The sequence below is a fragment of the Phyllobates terribilis genome, unplaced genomic scaffold (assembly GCF_046119375.1).
Source record: "Phyllobates terribilis strain yellow unplaced genomic scaffold, ASM4611937v1 Scaffold_600__1_contigs__length_992639, whole genome shotgun sequence".
NCBI lineage: Eukaryota > Metazoa > Chordata > Amphibia > Anura > Dendrobatidae > Phyllobates > Phyllobates terribilis.
This window is the reverse complement of record NW_027363360.1, coordinates 565,398-576,129: the sequence shown is the minus strand read 5'-3', so window position 1 is coordinate 576,129 and position 10,732 is coordinate 565,398. Positions and strand designations below refer to the sequence as shown.

Sequence of the window (10,732 nt, the reverse complement as noted above, 5' to 3'; positions counted from 1 at the left end):
GAAGTGAGGGAATGTACTTAAGTTTTGTATGTGGTCTCCAGCCTCTGTATATACAGTGCTGGCCAAAAGTATTGGCACCCGTGCAATTCTGTCAGATAATACTCAGTTTCTTCCTGAAAATGATTGCAATCACAAATTCTTTGGTATTATTATCTTCATTTAATTTGTCTTCAATGAAAAAAACACAAAAAGAATTGTCCTAAAGCCAAATAGAATATAATTCCACACCAAACCTAAAAAAGGGGGTGGACAAAAGTATTGGCACTGTTTGAAAAATCATGTGATGCTTCTCTAATTCGTGTAATTAACAGCACCTGTAACTTACCTGTGGCACCTAACAGGTGTTGGCAATAACTAAATCACACTTGCAGCCAGTTAACATGGATTAAAGTTGACTCAACCTCTGTCCTGTGTCCTTGTGTGTACCACATTGAGCATGGAGAAAGGAAAGAAGACCAAAGAACTGTCTGAGGACTTGAGAAACCAAATTGTGAAGAATCATGAGCAATCTCAAGGCTACAAGTCCATCTCCAAAGACCTGAATGTTCCTGTGTCTTCCGTGCGCAGTGTCATCAAGAAGTTTAAAGCCCATGGCACTGTGGCTAACCTCCCTAGATGTGGACGGAAAAGAAAAATTGACGAGAGATTTCAACGCAAGATTGTGCGGATGGTGGACAAAGAACCTCGACTAACATCCAAACAAGTTCAAGCTGCCCTGCAGTCCGAGGGTACGACAGTGTCAACCCGTACTATCCGTCGGCGTCTGAATGAAAAGGGACTGTATGGTAGGATACCCAGGAAGATCCCACTTCTTACCCCGAGACATAAAAAAGCCAGGCTGGAGTTTGCCAAAACTTACCTGAGAAAGCCTAAAACGTTTTGGAAGAATGTTCTCTGGTCAGATGAGACAAAAGTCGAGCTTTTTGGAAAAAAGCATCAACATAGAGTGTACAGGAAAAAAAAAAGAGGCAAAGAAAAGAACACGGTCCCTACTGTCAAACATGGCGGAGGTTCCCTGATGTTTTGGGGTTGCTTTGCTGCCTCTAGCACTGGACTGCTTGACCGTGTGCATGGCATTATGAAGTCTGAAGTCTACTAACAAATTTTGCAGCATAATGTAGGGCCTAGTGTGAGAAAGCTGGGTCTCCCTCAGAGGTCATGGGTCTTCCAGCAGGACAATGACCCAAAACACGCTTCCAAAAGCACTATAAAATGGTTTGAGAGAAAGCACTGGAGACTTCTAAGGTGGCCAGCAATGAGTCCAGACCTGAATCCCATAGAACACCTGTGGAGAGATCTCAAATTGGCAGTTTGGAGAAGGCACCCTTCAAATATCAGGGACCTGGAGCAGTTTGCCAAAGAAGAATGGTCTACAATTCCAGCAGAGCATTGTAAGAAACTCATTGATGGTTACCGGAAGCGGTTGTTCGCAGTTATTTTGGCTAAAGGTTGTGCAACCAAGTATTAGGCTGAGGATGCCAATACTTTTGTTTGGCCCATTTTTGGAGTTTTGTGTGAAGTGATCAATGATTTGATTTTTGCTTCATTCTCTTTTGTGTTTTTTCCTTGCAAGAAAATTAAATGCTCCATGTCTTGTTTAGTAGGGATAGACGCAATATGATATACAAATCAATTGTAGTGTTCTCCATATCAGAATTCCCTGTGGCTGGGGAAGTAAATTTCCCTGTGAAGCAAGCACTGATCAGTATGTGGGTTTCGTTGAGAGTACAGGGAGATTTGTGGAGCTGTTTTCTTGTGAGGCCTACATTAAGAGAGAAGTTGGTGCAGGACTTACAGACCTGAGCTGTCTGGCATCAAGAGGGTTAAGACTGCTTCTTTTTTCAAGCTGAGATGAGGCAGTAATAGCTCCGGAGAAGGAAGATAAGACTTTCGGTAAGAAACACTGCATACGAGACATGCTGACAGAGGTGGAGAACCTCAGATTAACCTCCGATCTCGTCTTTCTTTCCCATATCGGACGTCATGTTGGAGGCTGTAAATTGCTTATAATTCCCCCAGGAACACGGTCTGAAAAGAGTACTCTCAGTGTGTGCATCTTCTTAGTGCTATGTCCAGGCCATGTCCCTCCTGTTCATGTTCAATACATCCAAAGGCGGCGTTGATTAGGAGCAGGATTGTGTGATGTAACAACCTTATGTGAGCACTGGAAATGCAAGTTGTGACACCAATGGAACGGTGCCAGAACGGGAGGTGCGTATGATTGTTTTTATTTTAACATGGCCAAACATGAGGAATGAGAAGGAGTTGTTCTAATAGTGGACAACCCCTTTAAAAAGATACAATTTTAGATTAAAAATGAAAAAGGCTTCTCCCCTGTGTGACTTCTCTGAAGTTTAATAAAAGTTGATTTCCAAGGAAACCATTTCCCACATTAAGAACATAAAAATGGCTTCTCTCATGTGTCAGTACTTTGGTGACTAAGAAGTGATGATTTATTCACAAAACATTTCCACATTCTGAACATAAAAAGTCTTCTCCCCTGTGTGGGCTCTCTGGTGGTTATCAAGATGTGCTTTCTGTATAAAACATTGTCCACATTCTAAACATGAAAAAGGCTTTTCCCTTGTATGAGTTCTCTGATGCTTGTTAGGAATTGATTTATCAGCATAACATTTTCCACATTCAGAACATGAAAAAGGCTTCTCCCCTGTGTGAGTTCTCTGGTGTATAACCAAATCTGAATTCCAACTAAAACATTTCCCACATTCTGAACAGGAAAAAGGCTTCTCCTCTGTGTGAGTTATCTTATGTCTGATAAAACTTGATTTCAGCTGTCCCCCTGAACTCCTGGTACAGTCATCTGGCAAGAATAAAACCAATTATTAGTTATGAATATCATATCCTTAAAATTTATATTGATGAACACTTCTACTTAAAAGCTCTTCAAAAATGCACTTTATGTAAAAGTATCATTATTTACCAAGAAAACATCGCAGAAAAATCAGCCTTACCAACACCAAATCAGATAACAAATGCATTAGCATTTTAATGTTGGTTGGGTGTACTGGGGTGTCTGTCCATGTGAGGTGCACTTATATAGTGCTGGGCAGCCCCCCTGATCTAATAGTATGGGCATCATTAGGCTAAGCCAGACACTGTGCATCAAACCTACCTGTGTGACTGGCGTCCTATGCAAGCTTCATCGGTGTGCATCTTTAATACTAGGCAATCATCCACTCCATGAATTGGTATGATTGTGAGTGGTTGCTCCATCAGTATTTTGCACCTGCGCAGCCCCCACCTTTATCATGGGGGTCTGCGGCATCCTGCTAGTGCATTTGTTATATGATTTGGTGTTGGTAAGGCTATATCTTTTTCTGTGATTTTTTTTTAATATTGCCGTATGTTAGCCGTCATTATTCACCAGGACAATAACAGTTCACAGTCTAATAGAAAACCTCATAGGATGAACCAGTGGATCGTGGTGTTCAATTGTTAGTTAATTCTGCCTCCCAAATATGGAATAAAAAGCCACTAAACAATATTATGTAGGTGAAATAATACCAATAAAAACTTCTACTCATCTCACAAAAAACAAGTCCCCACTCAGGTCCATCATCTGTCAATGGAAAACCAGAGGTTTCCACATTATTAGATTCTCAAATGCTTTTGAAAAGCAACATGGCTTCCATAAACCAATCCAGCAATATCCACTCTCCCAAAGTCATATCTCCCCCTCACTTCTGAGTCTTGCAGTGCGCCCAAACCACACTCAGCATCCATGTATTTGGCATTACTATAGTAAGAAGAACCCACTTAATTTATGGTATGTGAGTGCCCAGATTGTGCTCCAGGAGACAATGTGTTGGGTAATAAAATGTAATATTTGTAATTTTCACTCTCCATCATCCTGCGTGCTAATTTCCGGAAAGTGCCTGTGGAGTCAATATAGTCACTACTCCTATAGATTATATCACTGAGGGTTATAATTTCCAAAATGGAGTCACTTTATGGGGATTTCTACTGCTCTGGTTTTCTGCAATTTGGTCACATTAGGGCTTCTGTAAATGGTGGGTCCCATCTCCTCTGGGATCTGCTCCTGCGACGTCTGCTTCTCTCACCAGGAGCCGCCTTATTCATCCTGCAGGAGGCGCTGTGATGGAGGAGACGTCAGAACCAGAAGCTCTGGGTGGCGCAGGCCCTGTCCAGCCACTAAGATTAGGGTTGCTGGGACCAGTAGTACCATCCAGTCTGGCAGTATGGGTGTGTGCTGTCCAGCTGGAGTAATCTGCTCCCTGCTTCAGCCATTTGGAAAGCACCGCACCCTACTAAAGCTGGAAGCATATTGCTGGAAGCTGCCAGATACAGCCTTGTTCTCCTCTGGTTCAGTCCTCTGTGCTCAGCTCCCGGCTTGTGTATTTGCTTCCTGTTGTGACCTTGGCCCGTTTGCTGACTACTCTTGTGTCTTCTGATTTTGTATTTTCTCTATCCTCTTGGTTCTGACCCGGCTACCTGACTATTCTTCTTGCCATCTCACACCACAGAACATTAGGTAACACTGTGGCACAAGCTTAGGGGTCTCTGTCTAAGTCCAAATCCATATAGAGGGGTTAAAGGGTGATGAGCAAGGCAAACCCTGGATCTGGAAAATGGAGTAGATAGAGCCAAGCCTGTTCGTGGTAGCCATCTTTTGAGCTGCCAGGTGACCATGAACAGTGCCCCCAATACATTGTGTCTCCACACTATTCTATCAAGATCTTCATTCAAATAGCTAAATGGCGCTCCTCCCCTTCTTAACCTGCCATGTGCCCAGACAGTAGTGTACAACCGTATATAGGGGATTGTCAGATTCAAGAGAAGTTGCAAAATAATTTGTAAAGTCCATTTGTTTCCTATTATTCTTTGTGAAGAATTCCAAAGTAATCATCATATAAAGTGACACACATCAGATTTGAAAAATGGGGCCTCTCTGGGGTAATTGGAGTATGGGGCTCGGTGGCTCTTGGCAATCTAAACTCTTGTAAGGGCCAATATTTTCTGTCAGATGAATTTCAAGAAGAAATATTAGACGTTCAAAGAGAACTTTTTATTATAGTGCAGAGATGAGGCGTCTTAACTTTAGCTTAGAGATATACAGTACAGACCAAAAGTTTGGACACACCTTCTCATTTAAAGATTTTTCTGTATTTTCATGACTATGAAAATTGTACATTCACACTGAAGGCATCAACTATGAATTAACACATGTGGAATTATATAGTTAACAAAAAAGTGTGAAACAACTGAAAATATGTCTTATATTCTAGGTTCTTCAAAGTAGCCACCTTTTGCTTTGATGACTGCTTTGCACACTCTTGGCATTCTCTTGATGAGCTTCAAGAGGTAGTCACCAGAAATGGTTTTCACTTCACAGTGTGCCCTGTCAGGTTTAATAAGTGGGATTTCTTGCCTTATAAATGGGGTTGGGACCATCAGTTGTGTTGTGCAGAAGTCAGGTGGATACACAGCAGATAGTCCTACTGAATAGACCGTGAGAATTTGTATTATGGCAAGAAAAAAGCAGCTAAGTAAAGAAAAATGAGTGGCCATCATTACTTTAAGAAATGAAGGTCAGTCAGTCAGTCAGAAAAATTGGGAAAACTTTGAAAGTGTCCCCAAGTGCAGTTGCAAAAACCATCAAGCACTGCAAAGAAACTGGACCACATGAGGACCACCCCAGGAAAGGAAGACCAAGAGTCACCTCTGCTTCTGAGGATAAGTTTATCCGAGTCACCAGCCTCAGAAATTGCAGGTTAACAGCAGCTCAGATTAGAGACCAGGTCAATGCCACACAGAGTTCTAGCAGCAGACACATCTCTTCAACAACTGTTAAGTGGAGACTTTGTGCAGCAGGCCTTCATGGTAAAATAGCTGCTAGGAAACCACTGCTAAGGACAGGCAACAAGCAGAAGAGACTTGTATGGGCTAAAAACCGCAAGGAATGGACATTAGACCAGAGGAAATCTGTGCTTTGGTCTGATGAGTCCAAATTTGAGATCTTTGGTTCCAACCACCGTGTCTTTGTGCGACGCAGAAAAGGTGAACGGATGGACTCTACATGCCTGGTTCCCACCGTGAAGCATGGAGGAGGAGGTGTGATGGTGTGGGGGTGCTTTGCTGGTGACACTGTTGGGGATTTATTCAAAATTGAAGGAATACTGAACCAGCATGGCTACCACAGCATCTTGCAGTGGCATGCTATTCCATCCGGTTTGCGTTTAGTTGGACCATCATTTATTTTTCAACAGGACAATGACCCCAAACACACCTCCAGGCTGTGTAAGGGCTATTTGACCAAGAAGGAAAGTGATGAGGTGGTACGCCAGATGACCTGGCCACCACAGTCACCAGACCAGAACCCAATTGAGATGGTTTGGGGTGTGCTGGACCGCAGAGTGAAGGGAAAAGGTCCAACAAGTGCTAAGCATCTCTGGGAACTCCTTCAAGATTGTTGGAAGACCATTTCGGGTGACTACCTCTTGAAGCTCATCAATGGAATGCCAAGAGTGTGTAAAGCAATCATCAAAGCAAAAGGTGGCTACTTCGAAGAACCTAGAATATAAGACATATTTTCAGTTGTTTGACACTTTTTTGTTAAGTATATAATTCCACATGTGTTAATTCATAGTTTTGATGCCTTCAGTGTGAATGTACAATTTTCATAGTAATGAAAATACAGAAAAATGTTTAAATGAGAAGGTGTGTCCAAACTTTTGGTCTGTACTGTATCATGGCACAGGTGTAATCTTTTCTGTATAGTTTATCAAGATCCTGTTTGAAGTTAGTTGGTTTTAAAATAAATTGAAAACTCAGGATAAAGGGAAACTCTGTTGTTATTATACAGAAATTCACACTTGTCCCTCACTGCACATTTAATGCTGTATCTCATAAAAGTAAAGTTTGGCCAGAAAGACTAGACCTGGTCTTGTAGGGACCATATGAGCACATTCAGCAGCACAGAAGGGAGAGAAGGTAGATTCATACAATAAGATATCAGGGGTCTAGGAAGCCAACAGCATCATTACCCTCCGCTTTCTCTTACAGGCCCATCATAATATTTTTCATCAAGTGATTTTCTAACTTGTCAGCACATTCTACGGATGCTGTCATTTTACTTTGTAGTTTACAGATCTGGACAGGTAAGAGTCAGCGTCTCCTAATCCCAGGGGGTAGGTGGATCTTCCAGGTTGTAAGTTCTATGGAAAAGGGCTTTCAATGCCCAAAATCATTTGAACAGTTTTGGGTAGAAGAGAATGTTGCGGTCTAGAGGCAAAATGGTGATCACACGATTGTGATATGGCCGGACTACACCACCGATAAAGCAGCCACAGCCGGTGACTCAGAAGAATCTGTGACTTCTCTGCATTTAGTGGTCACTACTCACCTGGTCGGTTATTTATAGGAATCACCTCTGTACACTGATCATCACCCCTCACATATGTCTCTGTAGTATTAATATGGGTCAGATCTTCACCCTGAAACAAATATTGTAAAAGTCACAGACAGATGGAGAAGTCACATCTATGATCAGCTCTAATCCTGCCATCTCCACCGTTCTCATTACACAAATAGAAAACTTATAATACTGGTGGATAAAACAAGACTGAACACAAGACCTTCATAGAAAAAACCTGGAAGTCTGAACTGAAACGTAAATTGATGTGCATGCAAAATGTAAATGCATGTTCACACAAGGCCACTAGACAGAAAAAAAACAAAAACAAGCAAAATACCCAAATAACTGGAAATAAATGGATAGATCGCACAGTGCAAAAATAATAATAAATAATAAAGGGTATTTGGTTAACATAATTTTGATCAAAATAATGTAAAAGCTATCCCGCCACGTCAAGGCAACCCTTATGGGACAGTCCTAACTCTAATATTAAAAACCTTACCATTTGGCTTGTTTTTGGTTTTTCTCTGTCTATGGCCTTGTGTGAACATGCATTTACATTTTGCATGCACATCAATTTACGTTTCAGTTCAGACTTCCAGGTTTTTTCTTTGTAGTTCAGTGTGCTTTAGTGCATATAAAAGGGTGTGGCTGCCCTCTGTCTGAGCTGAAAGGCTCACTCTGCCTCAGGTCTATGCTTATACTAGGGATTCGGTCTCTCTGCCCTTATCCATATGCACGTCACTTGACAAATAGTAAGGTTTTTAATATTAGAGTTAGGACTGTCCCATAAGGGTTGCCTTGACGTGGCGGAACAGCCTTTACATTATTTTGATCAAAATTATGTTAACCAAATACCCTTTATTATTTATTATTATTTTTGCACTGTGCGATCTATCCATTTACTTCCAGTTATTTGGGCATTTTGCTTGTGTTTGGTTTTTCTCACACAAGACCTTCATAGCAGTCTACACATCATAGTGGAGATCTCATGACACCTTCTCTCCATCTACCTGATGATCATGAGGAACATTGGGATCTTCTTGTTTACAGTCATGTGGAAGAAGAGGATGGGGACATCTGTCTGGTGTTGTCCTCTTACTGCATAGATCTGGAGGAAACACATACAGGGACTGAATTCATTCTTTACATACAGATAATTATAGGCCGTGTGTATTTAGTCCTGTCCTATTACCTGGTGATGTGAGGGGCTGGGGAACCTCCATCATGACGTCTTTGTACAAATCTTTGTGTCCTTCTAAATACTCCAACTCCTCCATGGAGAAATAGACAGCGACATCCTGACATCTTATAGGAACCTGACACATACAATCATACCCCCAATCCTTTCATAGCATTACTGTGTAATGTCCCAGCAGTGTCACCTCTCCAATCAGCAGCTCAATCATCTTGTAGGAGAGTTCTAGGATCTTCTGGTCATTGATGTCCTCATGTATGAAGAGGTGAGATGGAGGCCCTGTGATTAGGTTCAGGGGTCTTTCCCATCCCTCAGATACAGGGGCCTGGCAGCGCTCACTAGAGGTCTTCTTCACTACTGTGTAATCCTGGTTATGGAGAGACACATTATTAAATCTCCCTCCAGACATTTCCAGAGTCCTCACCTCTCCAGTTTTGTCCATCTGTTATTCCCATAGATAAGAATGATGTAATGTGACGTCATCAGAATCTCTCACCTCTCCAGTAAGCCGGAAGAGGATCTCTAGGGTGAGGTGTAATATCATCTCCGCCATCTTGTCTCTGTCCATATCCATCTTTGATGGGTCCATAAGGAAAATTCTCTAAAATAGAAGATCTTCACTGAGAGGATCTAATATTGTAGGGACCTGAATGAGAAGATGATGAGCCTATGTAACATCATAAAAGTCCTATGTAATAATACAATTACTGGAGATAATAAGGGGAAACATATGAGGAGATTTATTATTTTACAGTATTTAGATTTCTTCTTTACATCTAGTAATAAAACCTATATATTTTAGGCCACAGACAACAAGCAGTTTCTTCCTTTGAGTCTGCAGCTGAACACTTTCTCAAAGACTCATCTTCCATAAAGCTAATTCTCGTCTCATTTACCGACAATCGGCATTAGCAATACTGCAGAAGATATTCATTACACGTGACATGAGAAATAACTACTTCATGATGAGGACGACATATTCATCTTCTACTACGGCTCTAGAAACATATTTGGCCAGAGTGCTTCACTGACTCCACTAGTTGTCTATATGAATGCTTCCCGTCTTCCCTGGACTGTAATCTATCAAGTTAGATCTCATGCCTGATTCACACACAGAGGTTTGAGGCTGACAGATGGTAAGGTTTTTAATATTATACAGAGTAGGACTATCTCGAATGGGTTCACCTTGCCATGGTGGGATAGCTTTCATGCTATTTTTGATCAAATACAGTGTTGCTGAGAACCCTATATTATTTAAATGCACTTTTGCTTTTTATTTATTTTCAGCAGGGTTTATGATCATTTTTCTTCTTTATAGTTTTTTCCTGATTTATGGCCATTGTAAACATGCATTTATGTGCTGCATGGATACCAACTTAAACCAAGCTCAAATACTGTCTTTTTTCACGGGCACCATAGTGGCCGTGTGGGCTGCTGCTATGGATGATACACCCCTAACTATCCAACTATCATATGGTAAAAATCTCATAGGTCCTGGATTTATTAGTATCTGCATGAAGAATGGGGCTAAGTGAGTATTTATTAAAGGGAATCCACTCTACCGACTACCCCACGGCTGATTAAAGGGAATCTGTCACCCGCTGCGACTTATCTAACCTCTAATAAGGGCATACAGATGATAGAAATGTGAATCTATACTTACCTGTATGCCTCATATTAGAGGTCTGTTTGCTGTGAAATGGCTTTTCATTCAGTGAAGATTCTGATGCTTGCGGGCAGGTGGATGGGAAGAAGTGTCCTGTGACGTGCAGCCATGCCCAGGTCCTGCGCACTTCACTTTTTACAGAAGGCGCAGTTGTACTGTGTACTATGCAGTCATAGTACTGCAGGGATCTTGTGTGCAGGTGCCGGTGAGACACGGTGACATCCCGGTGCCTGGGCACAAGATCCCTGCAGTACTATGACTGCATAGTACACAGTACAAGTGCGTCACTAGCATAAAAAAGTGCGCAGGCGCGGGATCTGGACATGGCAACTGCACAGGGCACTGTAACGTGCAGGGGACTGGGGATATATTTTAATCAACACAGTAGGCGGGGATTTCTTCCCATCCCCCGGCCAGCAAGCATCGGAATCTTCACTAAATAAAAAGCCATTTCACAGCAAACAGTCCTCTT

General features: G+C 41.8%; 1 protein-coding gene across 1 annotated transcript; it reads right to left on the bottom strand.

Moving 5' to 3' along the window:
- Positions 1-2,338: 2,338 nt before the first annotated feature.
- On the bottom strand, positions 2,339-9,237 carry LOC141233437 (gastrula zinc finger protein XlCGF66.1-like). The gene is made up of 5 exons (XM_073667898.1): positions 9,091-9,237; positions 8,592-8,961; positions 8,410-8,507; positions 7,385-7,475; positions 2,339-2,821 (listed from the first exon to the last, which is right to left on the bottom strand). Exons 2-5 carry the CDS (start codon positions 8,722-8,724, stop codon positions 2,454-2,456), a joined length of 690 nt encoding a protein of 229 aa, XP_073523999.1. The 5' UTR covers positions 8,725-8,961; positions 9,091-9,237; the 3' UTR covers positions 2,339-2,453.
- Between the last annotated feature and the right edge of the window lie 1,495 nt (positions 9,238-10,732).

Coding starts and splice junctions, on each gene's coding strand:
- LOC141233437 (XM_073667898.1), bottom strand. CDS start 8,724: ATGTGTCAGGTTCCTATAAGATGTCAGGATGTCGCTGTCTATTTCTCC. Junction 8,508..8,591: donor CCAGCCCCTCACATCACCAG/GTAATAGGACAG, acceptor TGTTTCCTCCAG/ATCTATGCAGTAAGAGGACA. Junction 7,476..8,409: donor ATGTTCCTCATGATCATCAG/GTAGATGGAGAG, acceptor TATTTGTTTCAG/GGTGAAGATCTGACCCATAT.